We start from the raw sequence: 22,641 nt of genomic DNA, 5'->3' as shown, positions 1-22,641 counted from the left end.
GAGAAGGATCTGTCCAGCCGCTGCTTGAAGATGGCCAGTGAGGGGGAGCTCCCCACCTCCTTAGGCAACCCCTTCCACTGCTGAACTAGACTCCCAGAATCCTAGAGTGGGAAGGGGCCATGAAGGCCATCTAGTCCCAGCCCCTGCTCAAGGCAGGATCAGCCTCCAGCATCCAGGAGAAGGATCTGTCCAGCCGCTGCTTGAAGACGGCCAGTGAGGGGGAGCTCCCCACCTCCTTAGGCAGCCCCTCCCACTGCTGAACTAGACTCCTAGAATCCTAGAGTGGGAAGGGGCCATCCAGCCATCTAGTCCACCCCCTGCTCAATGCAGGATCAGCCTCAAGCATCCAGGAGAAGGATCTGTCCAGCCGCTGCTTGAAGATGGCCAGTGAGGGGGAGCTCCCCACCTCCTTAGGCAGCCCCTCCCACTGCTGAACTAGACTCCTTGAATCCTAGAGTGGGAAGGGGCCATGCAGGCCATCTAGTCCCACCCCCTGCTCAGTGCAGGATCAGCCTCAAGCATCCAGGAGAAGGATCTGTCCAGCCGCCGCTTGAAGACGGCCAGTGAGGGGGAGCTCCCCACCTCCTTAGGCAACCCCTTCCACTGCTGAACTAGACTCCTAGAATCCTAGAGTGGGAAGGGGCCATCCAGGCCATCCAGTCCCACCCCCTGCTCAGTTCAGGATCAGCCTCAATAACATCAAGTCGCTTCCGACTCATGGCAACCATGACTGTCCCATCCACTTCCCTCCCCCAGAGGCAAGATTTTCCCTCTGTTTCTTTCCCCCTTTACTGACTGAGCTGCCTATCCAAATAATGTGTTTTCTTCTCTGCTGGAGGACTCTGGCTGTCCCAGCCTGACACCGTACGAATTTTGACTGTTGGCTCAGCCCAAGCTTGCAGGTTGCACAGTAGTGAGTTGTCTCATGTTTGCTGCCAGTCTTGGTCCTCATCAGTCCACCCCTATATTCCCAAGCAGACCTGGAAATGGCCTTGCTTTCTACTGACAGAATCCAAGGCTCAAAACTTGGCAATACTGTTTTGGTTGCCTAGCAACGGCCACTGAGGGCATCTGCTTCTGAAATCTACAGGTGCTCCTATGATCGTTTGGGATTTTGAAACCCTGAGGTTTGTAGAAAGAAGAGTTGGTTCTTATATGCCACCTTTCTCTACCAGAAGGGGTCTCAAAACGGCTTATCGCCTCCCCTTCGAGGTAGGTGAGGCTGAGAGAGCTCTGAGAGAACTGTGACTGGCCCAAGGTCACCCATGTGGAGGAGGAGTGGGGAATCGAACGCGGCTCCCCAGAATAGAAGCCACTTCTCTTAAACACTGCACCCAACTGATAGACCTGTCAACCATACGGGTGCCTGATCAGGTTTCAAAACCACTGGAGCTAGTTACCGGCTTGTCATGACCTGTGCCAATGGAAACATTAGTCTAAGGTATCATTTTCTTCTTCATTAGCCACGACTGTCTGGGCAAGAAACAAGCTTTTGCTCAACCAGGTCGCAGTGCGAGCCAGGAATAATCTGAACCCACAGCATTGCAAATTTCTGGAAGCCAGGCCCTGCCTTCCGGCTTGGAGACGGTTTCTGGTGTGGCTGCGTTGTATTCACCGGCCACAAAAGCTGTAATTCTCAAACATAACTCTCTCTTTGATGCACGGTGTCGAAGTTTCCATGTCCTGGCATGTTCCTTGTTTGTTTTAGCTGGTGGAAACCTACAAAGTGTGCAGATCTTTAAAAAAAAAATTTTTTTACAGTAACTTCTTTGTGTCTGTTGCTCTATTTTCTCTCACACCCGTTCAACCTAGATTCTCTCTCTCTCTTTCTCTCTCACACACACACACATCCACGAACACAATGGTCCCTGCATCTCAGGACTACCCATAATAGGTCCATCTTCCTTCTCACTACGCCTTCTCATGAACAGCCCCATCAGTGTAGTTTGAGGACATCTTAAAAATACCAAAACCTCTGCGCAGTTGGAATGTTCACAAACGTTCCGTAGCACCTCAACAGCTGACCCAAAGACTAGGGCTCAGATTAAAAAGTTGAGAAAGGCAGCTCTAGGATGTCCCTGATCAGCGACCCCAGAAGAGACATTGCTCCATCCCGGGGGACTTTAGACCAGTGGTTCTCAACCTTCCTACTGCCTCGACCCTTTAATACAGTTCCTCACATTGTGGTGACCCCCAACCATAAAACTGTTCTTTCCCAGAAATTAAAAAAACTGTCCAATTGCATGAAGATCCATTGTTCATAAATGTAGAAGAATAAGAAGAGTTGGTTCTTATATGCCGCTTTTCCCTACCTGAAGGAGGCTTACAGTTGCCTTCCCTTTCCTCTCCCCACAACAGACACCCTGTGGGGTGGGTGAAGCTGAGAGAGCCCTGAGATTACTGCTTGGTCAGAACAGTTTTATCAGCACCGTGGTGAGCCCAAGGTCACCCAGCTGGTCACCCAGATTAGAAGTCCGCACTCCTAGCCACTACACCAAACTGGCTGTATATAAATTGTTTTTCTTCCTGGTGTTTCTCAGTTCCGTTCTGCCTCTTGTCCCACCATGCCGATCTCGCTCTTTTCCACTGCTCCAGACAGACGAACGCTCTATCCCAATCTACCCTGCAAGGCTGTTGTGTGGATGGCACCCCCCCCTCCGGCCAAGCAGCTTGCCCTGCTGCGACCCCCATGAAAGGGTCATTCGACCCCCAAAGGGGTCCCGACCCCCAGGTTGAGAACTGCTTCTCTAGACTGGGGGCCATTTCGCACGGCTTCAAAATAGCACAATGGTTGCTAATTGGAAACGCTACTAATTTGCCATAACCCACGACGTCGTAGACAATCTGCAACAATCCTGAAACCGACCCGCCAAAAGCGCTTTCAGGGGAATCCAGAAAAGTGGATTCACCCTCCGGATAGCGATACACTCCTGCAACCAATCTGCAACACTAGCGCTAAAGACCTGTGCGTTACCATTGTTGCTGGTTCTTCAAAGTCCCTCCCCCTGGCTCTCTTCTCTGAGCTTCCGGCGGAGCGATCGCCATTTTTTTTTCTCGGAGCGAGCGGGGATAAACGCACCGGCGAGCCTCTTTCTGTTTAGAGGCTTCCCTGGCTTCAGTCCTTCACCTTTAGTCACTAAGCACAAACCACTTAAAAGCCCGTTTGCTGAAATAAAGTCCCTTTATTTTTTACACATAAATTCAGCCGAAAATCGAGCCCGTGAGAAGGGGGGGGGGAATTTTTTTTTATCACTCGAGGCAGCGTGCAAACGATCATACAATCAAATGACAGCTCACATTAGGCAGCTGGATGGGTCTCTCCGTAGCAACGAATCTACACAGATTCGTTGCTATGGGTCTGTTTTTTTTTTAAAAAACCTTTCTTAAAGGGAAAGCGGCTGTTTGGGAGCATGCTAACGGCTGCCCATTGGCTGCTTGACGGCCAGGGGCGGGACGAGCTTGGCAATAGCACTTCCTTTCTAGCGATTTCTGCCGAGACCGGAAGCCTGTGGGAAACGCTAAAAAACGCAACTGATTCCACTACAAAGCCAGGTGTGCAAAACGACGAATTCCACTATTTTAAATGGGGATTTTTCATTCCGCAAACAATTTGCAACAAAGATCTCCGTGCGAAATGGCCCTGGGAGTCTGCTTCCTGATAACCGCTTGCAGATCACACTGATTGGGAAAAACAGTGAGAGTGGGGTTGCCAGCTCCAGGTGGGGAAATCCTTGAAGATTTGGGGACGTGGCGTGAGAAGGGCAGCGTTTGGGAAGATGACGGACTTCCCAGTGTCACAAGGCCACCGAACTCACCCTCCCAAGCAGCCCTTTTATGCGCACAAACTGATCCCTGTCACCTGCCGATCAGTTGTAAGAGCAGGAGATTTCCAGCCACCGCCAGGAGGTTGGCAACCCAGCTCCACACGCTCCAGGGCCATCCCTCCTACCCTCACCGGGTTCCATAGCAGGAGAATTTCCGTGGAAACTGTCCAGGGGAGATTCCGTTCCCACCGTGTTTCCCTCCGCTCAAGGACACAGCTCTGCCCTTGGCGGCCCCAGTCGGGAACAGCTGCCTGGTGGTTTCCCCATGGAAGAGGGCAGGGGTGATTCACCTTCCACCGGGGGCTGACTCTGCTTCTTTCAAGTGCAGCTGCTTTGCCCACGAGCTCCATCACGGGAGTGGCTGGGTGGTTACTTTTCCCTGGAATTCCAGAGGAAGGAGAGGAGAGATTCCCTTCTCCCCCCCCCCACCCCAAACATAAACACCTGGAACTATCTGCAGAACTCCACTGTCCTCCTCGGGGGTGCTTCAGCTTCGGAGGAGCATTTGGGCGGCAATCATAAGGGCTGCAAGGTGACCTGGTGACTGTTGTGCGGGTGGTTTTCAAGGGACCTTTCAAGGGCCTTGGACTCAAGGGCCGAGGATCCCGAGCCCCCTAGGCAATCACATGACAGGCTTATGGACCAGTCACGGGCCTCTGTTAAGGGCCAATTACGTGTCTTGGCGGGAGCCTCAAAAGTGTGTGTCAGTTCCGCCGTTCTGATGGTTGGTGTTTCCGTAAATTTTTTGGTTGTCGGAACTGAGGGGCTTTTCGCACGCCTTCAAAATCGCACAATGGTTGCCAATTGAAAACGCTATTGATTTGCCGTTATGCACAACGTCATTGACAATCTGCCACACGCCTGAAACTGATCCGCAAAAAGCGCTTCGTTGTAGTGCTTTCAGGGAAATCCCCAAAAGTGGATTCACCCTCCGGAAAGCGATACACTCCTGCAACCAATCTGCAACACTAGCGAAAAAGACCTGTGCGTTAACATGGTTGCGGTTTCTACAAAGTCCCTCCCCCTGGCTCTCTCCTCTGATCTTCCGGCGAAGCGATCGCCATTTTTTTTTCTCCGAGCGAGCGGGGATAAACGCACCAGCGAGCCTCTTTCTGTTTAGAGGCTTCCCCGGCTTCAGTCCCTCCCCAGAGTCACTAAGCACAAACAACAGAAAAGCCCGTTTGCTGATGTATTTTCCCTTTATTTTTTACACTGTTTTCGGCCGAAAATCGGGCCCGTGAGGGGGGGGGGGATTTTTTTTTTTCACTCGGAGGGAGCGTGGCAACGATGAAACGACAGCTCAAACACACCAGGCAGCTGGATGGGTCTCTCCGTTGCAACGAATCAACACAGATTTGTTGCAATGGGTGTTTTTTTTTTTTTTAACTTTCTTAAAGGGAAAGGGGCTGTTTGGGAGCATGCTAACGGCTGCCCATTGGCTGCTTGACGGCCAGGGGCGGGACGAGCTTGGCAATAGCGCTTCCTTTCTAGCGATTTTTGCCGAGACCGGAAGCCTGTGGGAAACGTTACAAAACGCAACTGGATTCCACTACAAAGGCAGGTATGCATAACGACGAATTCCACTATTTTAAATGGCGATTTTTCATTCAGCAACCAATTTGCTACAAAGATCCCGGTGCGGAAAGCCCCCCTCCTTATTGTGCAAAAAGCTGGGAGACTTTGTGCTAATCACAGAGCTGATCTTGGAGAGCAGTTCTCTTAGAGCTCTCTGAGGCCCACCTCCCTCCCAGGGTGTCTGTTGTGGGGAGAGGAAGGGAAAGATGTTTGTAAGCTGCTTTTGGACTCCTTTGGGCAGTGAAAGGCAGGGTATAAACAACCCCAGTTCTTATCTTCTTAAGCATAGGATTCGGGAGATTTCCCTTTGCAATGAGTGCGGGCTTTCTTATTGGAACTGAATGCTTTTCCATACTGACTCCAGCCATTCTTGCAAGAAGTGGAGTAATTGCCTTCTCCTTCTTGGTTTAACATTATTCATGCTGCAGATCGGGAGATGTTCTTAGCAGGCGACCTGCCTTGGGGGGATCCTGAGATACAGGAAAAAGCAAGCCTATGACTATTTTAAATAAATATCAGTTGCGAAAGTATGAAAACATAAATAGCAGCAACCAACAGGAGGTTGGAGAATGGAGACATGGGAAGGGGCATGTAACAGAACATGCCGTGATGTCACTTCCAGGAAAACCTGGACGTGACATCATGTTTCTCTAGGAATCACCCCCAAACTCTATGGTAAAACCATAGAATTTCTGGTGATTCCTACAGCTACGTGATATCACTTCCATGCTTTCCCCGGAAGTGACATCACGGCCCATGTGACTTAAAAAAAAATAGTCCTTCTGACAACCCTAGAAGGTACTCTGTTTGTATGCGATGGTCCCGGATTTGTTCACCTTCCATGCCTTTCAGCTCTAGTTTTTCCACCCCCAAACCAAGACATGCTCTTATCATTACCGCAGGGACCTGAAGCTGGATAACGTGTTGCTGGATCACGAAGGCCACTGCAAGCTTGCTGACTTCGGGATGTGCAAAGAAGGTATCCGGGATGGAGTCACCACGGCAACGTTCTGTGGAACGCCGGATTATATTGCCCCGGAGGTAGGGGAGCCCGTTCCAGTGCGGCCCTGACATATGACCTGCGGCTTTTCCAGCACCACTGTGTAAATTAGATGAGAACTGTGCATAATAGGTTTGCATTTTCCACGTCAGCCGCCTTGAATACAACAAAATGTGGTAGGCGGGGCAGGGGGGTTGGAGATCTCCTGGAATTACAACTGATCTCAAGGCTACAGAGGAAATACCACGCAAAAAAAGGAAGCTTCAAAATAGAATGCCAACAGAAAACCAAGGAACCTATCCAAGGCAATATTCTTGTAATATATATATATATATATATATTCAATTCAAATACTTTGGCCACCTCATGAGAAGGAAGGACTCCCTGGAGAAGAGCCTAATGCTGGGAGCGATCGAGGGCAAAAGAAGAAGGGGACGACAGAGAATGAGGTGGCTGGATGGAGTCACTGAAGCAGTCGGTGGGAGCTTAAATGGACTCCGGGGAATGGTAGAGGACAGGAAGGCCTGGAAGATCATTGTCCAGGGGGTCGCGATGGGTGGGACACGACTTTGCACCTAACAACAACAAATATTCAATTTTAATACAATCTTTATATAAATGAAGAATCAACCATAACAGTTATGGTTGATTCTTCATGTATATACAAAATTGTATTAAAATTGTATATATTGTTAGGACAAGAATATTGCCTTAAGTAGGTTCCTTGTTTTTCTACAGAGGAAATACCAGCTTAGGAGGATGGACACTGATGTAACATCCCTGTTTAGCACACTTCCTCTCTCCAAACTCTGTCCTTCTGTGGGCATCTTCCCCAAATCTCCAGGAATCTCCAGAGCTAGAGTTGGCAACCCTAGGTGTTGCAGTCCTCATGTGCTGGACAAACAGGGGCCTGGAATAGCTGACAAGAGACTCCATTCCAACCCCTTCCTCTTCTGGCAGATTTTGCAAGAGATGCTGTACGGTCCCGATGTCGACTGGTGGGCCATGGGGGTGCTGCTCTACGAGATGCTCTGTGGCCACGCCCCCTTTGAAGCCGAAAACGAAGACGACCTCTTCGAAGCGATCCTCAACGATGAAATCGATTACCCGTCTTGGCTCCAGGAAGACGCTGTGGCCATCCTGAAGGCAGTAAGTTAGGCCCCCTTGGGGCTTTGCAGATCTGGACTGCACAACCTCTCCTCTGGGTTGGTAAAGGTTGGTGTCGCGGTTAAGAGCCGCAGCTTCTAATCCGACCAGCCAGGTTTGATTCCCCACTTCTCCTCCACATGCAGCCAGCTGGGTGACCTAGGGCTAGTCACAGTACTGTTAGAGCTGTTCCTGAAGAGCAGTTCTCTCAGAAATCTCACAGCCCCTCCTACCTCACAGGGTGCCTGTTGTGGGGAATCATAGAATCATATAATAATTAATAATTGACAATTGATAATTGATAATTAATAATAATGGGATTGGGATTGGGATTAGGATTAGGATTAAGATTGATACAGGCCAAAATCCTATTTGCCCTTTTAGCCACTGATTCACACTGTTGACTCGTGTTCAATGTATGGTCTACTAAGACTCCTAGATCCTTTTCGCACATGCTACTGCCAAGACAAATCTCCCCCATCTTATATTCGTGTATTTGGTTTTTCCTACCTAAATGCAGAACTTTACATTTGTCCCTACTGAACTTCATTTGATTCAGTTTAGCCCACTTCTCAAACCTATCAAGATCATCCTGAATTCTGATTCTGTCTTCTGTTGTGTTTGCTACCCCTCCCAGTTTAGTATCATCTGCAGATTTAATAAATACCTCCTCTAATCCCTCACCCAAATCATTTATAAATATGTTGAACAACAGGCCCCAGGACAGATCCAGGGGAAGGAAGGGAAGGTGATTGGAAGCCGCTTTGAGACACCTTCAGTCAGTTAAAAGCAGAGTGTTAAAAAACAGCTCTTCTTCTTAATAGTTTTGCAGGCTTTCATCCGCCTCCCCGGGTCCCAGAGCATGCCGGTACACGAAATCCATGGCCTTCATCCTTTTGCAGTCCCACGCAGCCTCTGTTTTGGCACTGCCTGCCAACCTCTGCCCTTATCTTTTCCTGTTGTAAGGATTTGAAACCACAAAGTAAACTCCACCTGCATCCCGGTTTCTGGCCCCGGCCTCTGAGTCATCCCGGAAGGGAGAGGGGGGAAACACCTTGACACGGTGACCGCCATCGCCTAGCCGGCCGCGTAACAGTCCCTCCTGGACTCCGGCAGGTGACCGGCAGGAACTGCCTTGCACAAAGCCCTGCTGGTGACATGGCGTTGGAGATAAGACTCAAATATTTACAGTCTGAGCTACGCACACCACCCCGCGATACACAATAGTCCGGGGATTTACGCTGCTGCCGCCAGGAAAAAAAGCACCGTTTTTATAAACAGTGTGTCGGCCAAACACATTTTGCATCCCTGTGGCCTTTCATCATTTGGATTCTCCCGGAAATTTTGTGCTTTCACTGTGCTCTGGGGGGGCCGATGAGACCTTTACACTTTACACTCGACTAGAGCCAGGGCCTTTTCGGTCCTGGCCCCGACCTGGTGGAAGGATCTCCCGGAGGAGCTGCGGAACCTGCATTCCTTGGGGCCTGCAAGACAGAACTCTTCCGCCAGGTCTATGGGTGAGGCTTGGGCGGCCAGGTAGATTGGGGCCCCTCCTACAGAAGCAGCAGTAGCGAATTCGATCTGCACCCTCTTCCTCCCCGCCCATTCTTAAATGATTAGGATATTATTAGTATGGGGTCGTGTTTGCCGCCGTGTCTTATGGTTTCATGTTTTTTGTAGTAATCTGTTTTAATTGTTAAGGGGTTTTTATCAGAGGTTGTGACCTGCCACAAGCCTCCAGGGAGCGGTGGGCAATAAATTCAACAACCACAACAATAATGATACATGGCTTGTGGTCCACATGCATGTTACTAACAGAGCTGCATAAGTATGAATCACAGTGGGAAAAACCCCTGACCGTACAGCAAGGGCACCTGGAACTGCAGGACCCCGTAGCAATGCTACAAGTAAGTGTGAACAGGATAAATCACATCTCCCTGCCACACTGTCTCAGCCTCGCCTACCTCGCAAGGATGATGTGAGGACAAAGCAGAGGAGGGGAGCAAGGACGTCAGCCGATTGGAGTCTGCATCCAAGGCAGGAAGTAAACGAGTAAAACAAACAACTAAATAACAGGAGCCCGAGAGTCCTTTCCCTCTCTCTCCGTTTTATTACCACGGATCACTCTCCTTGCGCAAGCCTTGCTGCACGTAACACCCCCTCCTGCTCGAGGGCTCTTTCACGGAAGCCTCAATTAGAGTAATTACTCTGTTTCAGTCATTACGGCCTCCTTTGTTAGACAGATCTTGGGGGGGGGAAGAATCAGAATGGCACAGAGCTGGAAGCTACCACCAAGGGCCGTCCAATCCAGCCTCGCCCCCCCTCACTTTCATGGGGATTTTAAAATCACACCCTCCTGACAGGTGCTCCTCCAATCCCTTCCTTATACCTTGCAGCAAAGGAAGCTCTACCACTCTCCAAGGCAACATATCCCATCACTGGCAGTCTTCAAGCAAAGGTTGGATGCACACTTTTCTTGGATGCTTTAGGATGCTCTGGGCCGATCCTGCGTTGAGCAGGGGGTTGGACTAGATGGCCTGAATGGCCCCTTCCAACTCTGTAATTCTATGATTCTATTATTCTATGGCCTGTGTGGCCCCTTCCAACTCTATGATTCTGTGATTCTATGATTCTATGGCCTGTATGGCCCCTTCCAACTCTATGATTCTGTGATTCTATGATTCTATGGCCTGTATGGCCCCTTCCAACTCTATGATTCTGTGATTCCCCTTCCAACTCTATGATTCTGTGATTCTATGATTCTATGGCCTGTATGGCCCCTTCCAACTCTATGATTCTATGATTCTATGATCTACAAAAAGCCCTCACCTTCAGAAAATGCTTTCCTTTCCTGGAATTTGAACCTGTTGCTCCTAGTCTCTGTCTTTAGAGCTGCAGTCAGCAACTCTACCTTTTATGTAGTTAAGTACAAATCTCCTCTCACTCCTCGCCTTGCTCTTCTCCAAGCTGCACATGCCCAACTCTCAGCTTCTCCTTGTAAGGCCTGGATTCCAACCCCTCATCCATCCCAGGCACCCTTTTCTGAACACCCTCCAACTTGTCCATCTCCTTCTTGTACTGCGGCATCCGGAAGCCTTTCCCCCTCTCCCTCTTAGGGTTCATTCCCCCTCTCATCCTTTCAGGCCCCTCATGATAGGAAGCCTCCTGGGCAGACGAGCATGTCCAGAGGAGGGCAACCAAGATGGTGAGGGGTTTGGAGACCAAGACGTAGGAGGAAAGGTTGGGGGAGCTTGGTCTGTTTAGCCTGGAGAGGAGACAACTGAGAAGGGATCTGATAACCACCTACAAGTATTTAAGGGTGTCACATGGAGGATGGAGCAGAATTATTCTCTCTTGCCCCAGAGGGCTGGACCAGATCCAATGGGATGAAATTAATACAAAAGAAATTCCATCTAAACATCCGGAAGAAGTTCCAAACAGTTAGAGTGGTTCCTCAGTGGAACAGGCTTCCTCGGGAGGTGGTGGGTTCCCCATCTTTGGAGATTTTTAAACAGAGGCTGACGGAGAGGCTGATTCTGTGAAGATTCAAGGGGGTGGCAGGTGACAGTGGGTGAGCAATAGGGTGGTGAGTGTCCTGCATAGTGCAGAGGGTTGGACTAGATGACCCAGGAGGTCCCTTCCAACTCTATGATTCTGTGTTTCTATGATTCTCCATCCCTCTTTTTGCTGCGAGGACAGCTGGATTCTGTTTGTCTCCTTCATCACCCCGCTGAATTGTTTCAGGGAGGGTTTTCTGCACAGCACCAACCACAGAAGGGAAACTTGTCTGCTCCTTCTCCTTTTTTTACCTTGGTAAAAGCCTTGCAAAATACCTCACCCGAGCCAGGTTTGCTCAAAGCATGCAAAGAGACCGGGCCAGGTTCTAACAAGCGCTGTAGAAGCCCAAGAGAAAGTGGGGGAGGTGAGATAATGAGGGACGTTGTGGGAACACTGGCTGAGTTTGTGGCGTGCTGTGCTAGTTCTCCGCACTTAATGGAGAGGACGCAATGACCCCTCCCCTGCAGTCTGAAACAGGACAATCTGTCCTCCAACTTCAGGCATCGGCCAGCCCTTGGCAGGGATCTCTTGGGGTTGCAACAGATCAAAAATGAAGAAGAAGAAGAAGAAGAAGGAGAAGAAGAAGAAGAAGAAGAAGAAGAAGAAGAAGAAGAAGAAGAAGAAGAAGAAGAAAACTTCTAGAATTTTTTTTTAGAAGTGCTGTACATTGATTTAGTCCCTCTAATACACAAAACTCCATGTGGGAATATCCACATGATTGCAGTTAAGTCTTCCTTCTAAGCTGGCTGCTTTCTTTCATACCAATCAAGAAGAAGAAGAAGAAAAAGAAGAAGAGTTGGTTATTATATACTGCTTTTCTCTACCTGAAGGAGGCTCAAAGCGGCTTCCATTCACCTTCTCTTTCCTCTCCCCTGTGAGGTAGGTGAGGCTGAGAGAGCCCTGAGATTACAGCTCAGTCAGAACAGTTTTATCAGTGCCGTGCTGAGCCCAAAGTCACCCAGCTGGCTGCATGTGGGGGAGTGCAGAATCAAACCCAGCTCACCAGATTAGAAGTCCATGCTCCTAACCACTACCCCAAGCTGGCTCTCACTTAGAAGGGTGGACTCCCTTGTACGGTCTTTCTCAACCAGAGCTTCTTGAAACCCTTGAGTTTCAAGACGGCCCTGGAAGGCTATCCCGAAGGGGTGGGAGTTAATTAATGTTTTTTTAATATTTAAAAAACGTGTTAAACATTTATTGGGTGACATGACCATGTCCACTTGCCTCCTCTCCCAAAATGGTGAATGATGGGCCTGGGGGGGGTGGGGAGGGGAGGGGGCGAAGGGGCCCTGGGTGGGCGTGTCCACAGCGATGCTTCCCAGCTGTTTCCTGCACATGGTTCGACAGATTAGAAGCTGCTGCTCTTACCCACTCCACCATGCCGGGTCATTTTGGCCCATGCATAGATAAGCCAGTGCATAGGTATTGGAAGAAGGCTGATAGGAGCATGCCATCTGGAGAACAGCCCATGTCACTCTCTTCCACACTCTTTCCTTTTTTTTCCTTTTCTAGTTTATGACGAAGAACCCCCAAAAGCGCCTGGGCAGCAGCGCCTTGGGTGGGGAGAGAGCCATCCTGCTGCACCCGTACTTTAAGGAACTGGATTGGGACCTGTTGAACCTGCGCCAGATCGAGCCCCCTTTCCGGCCTCGGATCGTAAGTCCATCGGAATTTTGTCAAGGGTGACCTTTGCTCTCTGTGTGCGGCGGCGATGGACTTGCTGCCTCCAGCTCCCTGTTTATCTGGGAGTTTGTGTGTGTGTGTTTATGTGGGTGTTTGAAGAATAATGTGTACATTTGCCTGGATGATGCCCAGTCCCCAAAGACTGAATGACCCATAGTCAGAACTCACGTTTGCAGTGGATCTTCAGAAAAAGACTTGTCGGTTTTTATTCCCAAACAGTTCTGAGTTTCCTGCATTGTGTAGAAAGCTGGGCTAGATGACCCTGGAGATCTCTTCCCGCTCTGTGATTCTATGATCCTACCCGCTTTTCACTACCCGAAGGAGTCTCCAAGCGGCTTACAATCGCCTTCCCTTCCTCTCCCCAGAATAGATGCTCTGTGAGGCGAGGCTGAGAGAGCTCTGAGAGAACTGTGACTGGGCCAAGGTCACCCAGCTGGCTGCCTGTGGAGGAGCAGGGAATCAAAACTGGGTCTCCAGATTAGAGGCCGCCACTCTTAAACTCTACACCAAGCTGCCCTAAGAGGGAAGGTGTTTTGTTAAAATGGTTTGGCCACCCTCCAGGTGGTAGCTGCAAATCTCCTAGGGTTAGAACCGGTCTCCAGGCCACAGAGATCAGTTCACCTCGAGCAAACGGCCACTTTGGAAGTTGAGCTCTATGGCATGATGTCCCAAACCCTGCCCTTCTCCTCCTCCATCCCCAAAATCTCCAAATTTTTCCCAACCCGGAGGTGGCAACCCTTGTTAAAAAAAAAACATTCTAGCACTGCCGTTTTTTTAGCCAATGAACAGCTGGGAAACAAATCAAGCCCTGGAGATGCCTAACATGTGTTTTCTCTTTGTGTCTGGCAGAAATCAAAAGAAGACGTCAGCAATTTTGACCCGGAATTTTTAAAGGAGGAACCTGCCCTGACCCCAATCGAGGAAGGAATGCTTTCAATGATCAACCAAGAAGAATTTAGAAACTTTTCTTATACGGACCCAGAGCTGCAGCCGTAGCCGTGTCTGGGAGATCAGTACCTATTGGCCCCTGTCTGTGCGGGGAAGAACTGCAATTTAGTGCTGCCTGGAAATCTGCAGGGCTAGACCCTCCGGCAGAGGTTTTTGCCTCAAGAGCAAGAGGAGCACAATTAATTTAATGCGGAAACGGAGGGCGTTGGAATTTGTGAAGCGCAGAGATCAAATATTTACAACGAATCTCCTTCTGAGAATGCGGGATGAAGAATTCATTGGAGCTCGTTGCTTCGGGGCAGCTGGATTTTGCAGCGCAGTCCGAGAACTCGCTGGAAACCAGAAAGCAAACTCTGAGCCCGGCAGACTTTTTCGACAGCGCCGGTACTTTTTGGGAGCAAGGCAGCGAAAGGAGCCATGCGCACTGGCCAGGTTGACCTAGATCAGGGAAATGTGACCCACAGCCTCTGCCTTGCTTAATTAATATATTCTCCCTTTCCATAAAGGCACACGGGACTCTTCAAACACTTGGGGATTCTGTGATTATTTCGTTACGCAAACAGAACAGAAATGGGAGGGGGAAGAATCAAAATTAAAAAACTCGTCTTCTTCAGCGCCCCGAACCAGACTAGTTGCATGCGGCGACAATTCCCGGGCTGAGCGGCACCGTCCCCTTCAGTGCCAGACGCATCCAGCAAGTGAAAGGGGAACCAAACGAGCCCCGCACCGTGCATCCCCTTCAGGGTGTGTGCATCAATCTCAGGTTCACGGATTGGGGTGACAGTCTTCCGGGACCCGGTGAAGCCTCCTTCTACCTCTCTGTGTTAGTCTTCCCAGGACGAGAGAAATTTCGGCAACAGGCCAGGATGATGCCCTGCTTGTCTGAGAATGTCTCCTGCATCTTCGGTGCTTCTTCCTTGGCATTCCTGTTTCCAACCGCAAGTGTACCTCCCCTCCCCCTCCCCCTCCCCCTACTCCCGCCTCTGCCTTTTACCTCAACTGGACTTGGTTTTGGATGGCTTTTCCAAAACGGTTGTTTTATCGTGAACTTTGAGAGCTCGTTTTAAAAATAAACAAAACTCAAAATGGTGCCATTGGCGTGTGGGTCTGGGGGTGGGTGGGGGAGAATGGCGGAGAGATCTGAGAACTTCAGATAAATTTGCAGTGCATGAAATCAGGAAACGCCCGTGGAAAAACATGAAGCTGCCTTATGCTGAAAAGGTAAAAGTAAAGGTATCCCCTGTGCAAGCACCGAGTCATGTCTGACCCTTGGGGTGACGCCCTCCAGCGTTTTCTTGGCAGACTCAATACGGGGTGGTTTGCCAGTGCCTTCCCCAGTCATCACCGTTTACCCCCCAGCAAGCTGGGTACTCATTTTACCGACCTCGGAAGGATGGAAGGCTGAGTCAACCTTGAGCCGGCTGCTGGGATCAAACTCCCAGCCTCATGGGCAAAGCTTTCAGACGGCTGCCTTACCACTCTGCGCCACAAGAGGCTCTGCCTTGTACTGAATTAGCCCAGTATTGTCAGTATTCTCAGTTATTAGCTCGTTAGCAGCTCTCCAGGTCTCAGGTCAAGTTCTTTCCCATCACCTGATCCTTTTAGCTGGCGATGCCAGGGGTTGAACCTGGGACCTTCTGCATGCAAAGCAGATGTGCTGCCACTGAGCCACGACCCCTTCCTAACTGCCTTATACCATTGGTCTGTTGTGATGGGCATTGTCTATTCTGACTTCTTGTGGCCCTCCGGAATCTCAAGTAGGGATCTTTCCCATCGCCCACTACCTGATCTTCTTAGAAGAAGAAGAGTTGGCAGGACCATAGAGTTTCCAAGGCAAGAGACATTCATAGAATCATAGGATCGTAGAATCATAGAGCTGGAAGGGATCTCATGGGTCATCTAGTCCAACCCCCTGCACTATGCAGGACACTCACATCCCAATCGCTCATCCACTGTCACCTGCCACCCCCTTGAACCTTCACAGAATCAGCCTCTCTGTCAGATGGCTGTCCAGACTCTGCTTAAAAACTTCCAAAGATGGCATTTCTTTTGAATTAATTTCATCCCATTCGTTCTGGGGCAAGAGAGAACAACTCTGCTCCATCCTCCACATGGCACCCTTTTAAATACTTGAAGATGTTTACCAGATCCCCTCTCAGTCGTCTCCTCTCCAGGCTAAACAGACCAAGCTTCTGAGGAGGCTTCCCATCATTTGACTCTGCATAGGAACTCCATATTTCTTTGGTGGTCTCCCATTCAGTACTAACCAGGGCCCAGCCTGCCTAGCTTCCGAAACTTGATGAGATCAGACAAACCTGGTTGAGAGGTGGTTGCTGGATTCCCTTGGGGCTCCCCCATCCAAGTACTAACGAGGATTGACCCACTGCTTAGCTTCCACGATTTGAGGAGATCGGGCTATACTGGCCTATCCACGTTTTCAGGACAAGAGAAGTTCAGAGGCGGTTTGTCGTTGCCTCTGCGTAACAACCACGGATTTCTGCAGTCAGACTCTCATCTAAGTTCCAACTCTACATGCCCTCCAAGACTTGATGAGATCAGCATAGATTGGCCCATCCAGGTTTTCAAGAGACGTTCAGGGGTGGTTGGCCGTGGCCTCCCTCTGCATAGCAACCCTGGGACTTCCTTGGAGGTCTCCCCTCCAACTATGAACCAGGGCCAATTCTGCTTAGCTTCCAGGATCTGACGAGATTGGGCTAACCTGGGATATCAAGGTCAGGAGCTGGTTCTGAATTGTTGGTGGTGGGAAGTGTAGTCAAGTCACAGCTGACTGAAGGTGAGCCGAGGCCTATTCAGGATGTGGAAACGGGAACAAGGCCTAGGCATCACTTGGTGGCTGGGAGGAAGCAACCATAGAGTCATAGAATCATAGAGTTGGAAGGGACCTCCTGGGTCATCTAGTCCAACCCCCTGCACTATGCAGGACACTCACATCCCAATCGCTCATCCACTGTCACCTGCCACCCCCTTGAACCTTCACAGAATCAGCCTCTCCGTCAGACGGCTCTCCAGCCTCTGTTTAAAAATCCCCAAAGATGGAGAACCCACCACCTCCCGAGGAAGCCTGTTCCACTGAGAAACCGCTCTGTCAGGAACTTCTTCTGGAGGTTGAGATGGGATTAAGAATCATAGAATCCTAAAGTTGGAAGGGACCTCCTGGGTCATCTAGTCCAACCCCCTGCACTATGCAGGACACTCCCAACCCTCTCGCTCATCCGCTGTCACCTGCCACCCCCTTGAACCTTCACAGAATCAGCCTCTCCGTCAGATGGCTCTCCAGCCTCTGTTTAAAAATCTCCAAGGATGGAGAACCCACCACCTCCTGAGGAAGCCTGTTAAGAACCTGGGTGTCCCCAATGCTTGACCCCACAAGTAGAGGATAGCAGCATGGCTCTGAGTCAGGGCACATTGCTTCTCTGCGATGGCATCCACTTGCCAGGACCTGCTGCCCTGGCCGCCCCCTGGCTGAACCTCCAGTGCCTACCCCTGTGGGTGAAGGATGGTGGCATGGAGGTAGTGGAAGCTTTAGGATGCTCTGGGCTGATCCTGCGTCGAGCAGGGGGCTGGACTAGATGGCCTGTGTGGCCCCTTCCAACTCTATGATTCTATGGCCTGTATGGCCCCTTCCAACTCTATGATTCTAGGATTCTATGAAGCGGCAGCAGGAGCAGTGGAGGAAGCAGTGGTGGAAGAGGAGGAGCTGGGACTTGGAAGTCGAGGCCGCCACTGCTGTCGCCACCTCAGCCACAAGGAGGGTGAGAGCCCCCTGCCACAGTTCCCCCCATGTCCACTGGCATCCCCCTGGGAGCCAGAGGCAGCGGGATGCTGGGTAACGGGGTGAGCCGGGGTGCGGGTGCGCTCTCCGGGGAGGCTACGGGGTTCTGGCCCCTGCCCCATGTCACCAAGCCCCACCCGTCGCCCCAAGCCCCAAAATTGCTAGCTACGCACCTGCCTGCAAAGAGGTCAAGACTCTGGGTTACAGCTTGTAAAATGGCAGTCTGCATCCACCCAATGGAGGAGGAGAAGGAGGGTAGCATGAAAGATGTCTGTTTGGTGTGGTGGTTAGGTGTGCAGACTTCTAACCTGGCAAGCCAGGTTTGATTCCCTGCTCCCCCACATGCAGCCAGCTGGGTGACCTTGGGCTCACCCAGCCTCGCTTCCCTCACAGGGTGTCTGTTGTGGGGAGAGGAAAGAGAAGGTGATTGTAAGCCAATTTGAGACTCCTTCAGGTAGAGAAAAGCGGCATATAAGAACCAACTCTTCTTCTTCAGTAATCTCAGGGCTCTCTCAGCCTCCCCTCCCTCACAGGGTGTCTGTTGTGGGGAGAGGAAAGGGAAGGAGAATGTAAGCCGCTTTGAGACTCCTTCGGGTAGAGAAAAGCGGCATATAAGAACAAACTCTTCTTCTTCTTCAGTGATATCAGGGCTCTCTCAGCCTCACCCACCTCACAGGGTGTCTGTTGTGGGGAGAGGAATGGGAAGGTGACTGTAAGCCACTTTGAGACTCCTTTGGGTAGAGAAAAGCAGCATATAAGAGCCAACTCCTCCTCCTCCTCCTCCTCTTCTTCTTCTGTTTAGAGTGGGCCTCGCTCTCCCCGACCCCCATGCCAGTTTCCTGCCCATCGTGAAGCGACTGTTCTCCCACCTGATGCCTTTCCATTGCGGCAGCCAGCGTGCCACACGGACAGCCGTGATCTGCGTGCGAAGTGCGATCGGATGTTCGGAACCAAAGTCCCCTTGGAGTTGGCCGCTTCCCTGTAAACATCTGCTGAGGGGAGCCGGCCCCCCTCCCTCTCTACCGGCTTGCTCGGGGTGATAAAGACAGACAGGGGCTTCTTTCTGAGCTCGGGCCAAGTCCGCAGGGGAGAAGGGACAAAAACAAGAAAACAAGCGGCTCTTACCGGATCTTGCCATAAAACATTGCGAAAGAACTCACCCGAGGGATCGCGGACCGCCAGCTTTCCCCACAGTTGGAGACAAACGAGAAGAGGAGTGCAAAAATTGAGCAAGCGGACAATGAGTCAAAATCTTAACTCCGTTTCCGGGCAGTCGGTTTATCTGCTTCTGTCTGGACGAGATCAATGCAATTCTTTTTTGAACATTTTATTTAAGACCTGTTGTCTTTCCAGGCTGCACGCTCATGTGGACTTTTGCCCCCCTCCCCTGAGCAATTCTCTCCATCCCAAGAACCTATGACCTCTGGTCCATCTAGTCTAGTACCCTGTTTCACATCCTGGCCCGTCAGATGCCCTTGGAAATACGTAGGGCAGGGGTGTCAAACAAACGTCTTTGGGCCAGAACCAGCCCATCCGGGACTGTTCCCCGGCCTTAATTGGGACAGCGGCCTGGAGGATCTCCCCCTTCCACGCTCTCTCGATTGGGCCAGCCTGTGCACATGTAGCTGCCATCCCCTGTCCTCTCCTGTCAGAGGTAGGGAGGATCGTTGCCTTCCCCAGAGCCAGCGTGGTGGAGTTAAGAACTGCCACTTCTAATCTGGTGAGCCTGGTTTGATTCCCTGCTCCTCCACGTGCAGCCAGCTGGGCGGCCTTGGGCTAGTCACAGTCCTGTTAGAGCTGTTCTTTTTAGAACAGTTCTGCCAGAACTCTCTCAGCCCCACCTCCCTCACAGGGTGTCTGTTGTGGAGAAGGTGATTGTAAGGGAAGGGAAGGTGATTACAAGCCACTTTGAGACTCCTTTGGGCTGTGAAAAGCGGGGTATAAAAGCCAACCCTTCTTCTTCTTCTTCTTCCTTGTCAGTGTGCATGCATGCTTGCCAATTGCTTCAGCAGTAGAAGCCACCAAGTCCCTTTTGGGAACTGATGGGGGGAGCATACAGGGAAAAACAGGAAGGCTCAGCCAACCAACAGTGACATATTTATGTCACTGAACATGTGAACCAGAAGTGACATCATTGGCCCAGGACATTGGGACAACACTCTGATATTTGGGCAAGAATGACATGGTAAATGTGACTTCTACCACAGAGTTCTAGTCCAAATACCAGAGCGTTGCCACAATGTCCTGGACATAATGACATCACTTCCGGGTCATGTTGGTAGTGACATAGACACATTGCCATCCATGTCAGATGGATCATCCTCTTTTTCAGGGTAAGTTCCCCCACCACAGACTGGTACTCAGAAGGCTGGGCTGGCCCAGTCCCCCCCCCCCTTCCAGTTTCCAGGCTAAGTTTAAAGTACCCCCCTGTTAGGGGTTCCTAACTAGACTTAGTCCAAAGTCCCTCCAGAAAAACGGGTGCAGAGCATTTTGAAAGTGTGCAGTTATTAGTTATCTAATTCATTATATTAATTCATTATATTAAAAAAAATCCGGAGCAGCTCCAAGACTGACACAGAAACAAGAAGGTAAGGGAAAACATGTCTCTTAATAAATCTTGAAGTTCAGAGAAGAATTCCGACTTTCCTACTAGAAGTTAACATTAAAACGCAAAGAGAAGTTCTCGACTTCAGAGAATTTATTTTCATCAAAACAAGACTAGACTCCCAGGTAACATCTTGGGGCTTTTCGCACGCCTTCAAAATCGCACAATGGTTGCCAATTGAAAACGCTATTGATTTGCCGTTATGCACAACGTCGTTGACAATCTGCCACACACCTGAAACCGATCCACAAAAAGCGCTTCGTTGTAGCGCTTTCAGGGAAATCCCCAAAAGTGGATTCACCCTCCGGAAAGCGATACACTCCTGCAACCAATCTGCAACACTAGCGAAAAAGACCTGTGCGTTAACATTGTTGCGGTTTCTACAAAGTCCCTCCCCCTGGCTCTCTCCTCTGATCTTCCGGCGAAGCGATCGCCATTTTTTTTTCTCCGAGCGAGCGGGGATAAACGCACCAGCGAGCCTCTTTCTGTTTTAGAGGCTTCCCCAGCTTCAGTCCCTCCCCTTCAGTCACTAAGCACAAACAAGAGAAGCCCGTTTGCTGATGTATTTACCCTTTATTTTTTACACTGTGTTCGGCCGAAAATCGGGCCCGTGAGAGGGGGGGGGGGATTTTTTTTTTCACTCGGAGGGAGCGTGGCAACGATGAAACGAAACACACCAGGCAGCTGGATGGGTCTCTCCGTTGCAACGAATCAACACAGATTTGTTGCAACGGGTGTGTGTGTGTTTTTTTTAAACCTTTCTTAAAGGGAAAGGGGCTGTTTGGGAGCATGCTAACGGCTGCCCATTGGCTGCTTGACGGCCAGGGGCGGGACGAGCTTGGCAATAGCGCTTCCTTTCTAGTGATTTTTGCCGAGACCGGAAGCCTGTGGGAAACGCTACAAAACGCAACTGGATTCCACTACAAAGGCAGGTATGCATAACGACGAATTCCACTATTTTAAATGGCGATTTTTCATTCAGCAACCAATTTGCTACAAAGATCCCGGTGCGGAAAGCCCCCTAGTTTCGTTGTGAGACTTCTTCAGCTTTGTAGCGATGTTTGCACGCGGCCCCACCATTCAGAGCACAATGTCTCTTGGGAACCGAATAGAGGGTTTCCCCCCTTGCTTGTATACATCCTCCCGCATGTTTTTCACGTTGTTATCTTGACACAGAAACGAGGCAAGCAGGATCCGATGGGGATAATGAGATTGAGGGTTAATCCTGCTCTCTTTCGAATCAAACCATTCGGGCCCGGAGGCCAGAGGGCATGCGATGGAGACCTCCTGAGCTTGCACGGGAGAGAGATTTAAACCACACCAGTCCTGAGCTCAAAGATTCCCGTGCTCAGGGGTGGCGTGTGCCGGTCACCCGATACGGACGGTCCAAACAAAACAGCTCACTCATTAACGTTGCTACTTACGCCATAATCCGCTGCATCTCTCGGGTCCCTCCCATGTAGCAGCCGACACTTATTGACAGTCGATTTTCAACTTCTAAAAACGTGTTGTTCGCTGCGGCATTAAGCACAGTGGCCTCACAGCCCCGGAAAGGGTTGGAGAGGTGACACAAGGCAAAGGACAGCCAATAGAAGTCCAGTAGCCCCTTATGAATCACCCCAGGTACACCCTTCACTGTGCAAACACTGGCTGCAATCCTCCATTTTATTTCTGATTCATAGAATTGGAAGGGACCTCATGGGTCATCTAGTCACTGTGATGGGTCAGGCCAAGAGTTCCCCACCCATAAAGCTTTGCACGTCAGAAATAAGCCAAAAGATAAAAACGGATTTGATTAAATCCGCCTTTCTCCACATTTTTACCATTGAGAAGACCCTGAATCATTCTTCAAGCTTCAAGAATCCCCAGGAGTGGTGCGATTGGGCAGAATATGACTGGGCAGGGTTGGCAAACCTATATTCCAGGCAGCACCCGAAACTCAGCTCCTTGGACCCCAGCCCTCAGTGCTAACAGCTTTTGAAACAATGGCTCTCACAATCCAAGCAGAGACACTGCCCAGCCATGGTGTAATCCACACAGCACAGGCGGCCTTGGGGGTATTCCCGGAGACGTCAGTGAGACAGGACCAGGATTGTCGGCTGGGGGAGCTGAGACAGGGAATCCGGCAATGGCACCTGGATGCAGCTGGTGTCCCCCCCTCCACACACACATGCACTGAAGGGCACCTCTTCCTGCCTCCCAAGCAGGGCTCTGCCTGATACAGACAGCCTCACGGGGCCAACGCAGCCAGGACTGCACGGAACGAGGAGGTCGGGGGTCATACCTGCGTTGCAGAACATTTAGGATGGAGGGGGCAGGGGGGCAGGGTTGCCAGTAGGGACACCATCCTCCAGGCGGGACCTGGAGATTCCAGTGCCTCTCCAGACAACAAAATCGCAGCTCGTCTCCCGGAATGAGACCAGTTCCCTTGCAGAAAAGGGATGTTCTGGAGAAGGGACTCTGGGGTTTTGTCCCCCACTGAGAGTTCTGTCCTCCCCAGATCCCCAAA

At 50.6% G+C, this 22,641-nt stretch overlaps 1 protein-coding gene across 1 annotated transcript in view; it reads left to right on the top strand.

Annotated features, from left to right (window-relative positions):
- The window catches only part of LOC143830829 (protein kinase C eta type), a 107,983-nt gene extending 93,197 nt beyond the window's left edge, over window positions 1-14,786 (top strand). Inside the window, exons 11-14 of the mRNA XM_077323901.1 lie at window positions 6,302-6,440; window positions 7,360-7,548; window positions 12,616-12,759; window positions 13,636-14,786. Of these exons, the coding sequence (XP_077180016.1) occupies window positions 6,302-6,440; window positions 7,360-7,548; window positions 12,616-12,759; window positions 13,636-13,782 (619 nt within the window). The 3' untranslated portion in view covers window positions 13,783-14,786. The remainder of the gene's footprint in view (window positions 1-6,301; window positions 6,441-7,359; window positions 7,549-12,615; window positions 12,760-13,635) is intronic.
- The last annotated feature ends 7,855 nt before the right edge of the window (window positions 14,787-22,641 follow it).

This window comes from Paroedura picta, chromosome 2 (assembly GCF_049243985.1).
Source record: "Paroedura picta isolate Pp20150507F chromosome 2, Ppicta_v3.0, whole genome shotgun sequence".
Lineage (NCBI taxonomy): Eukaryota > Metazoa > Chordata > Lepidosauria > Squamata > Gekkonidae > Paroedura > Paroedura picta.
This window is presented reverse-complemented; position numbering and strand designations above follow the sequence as displayed.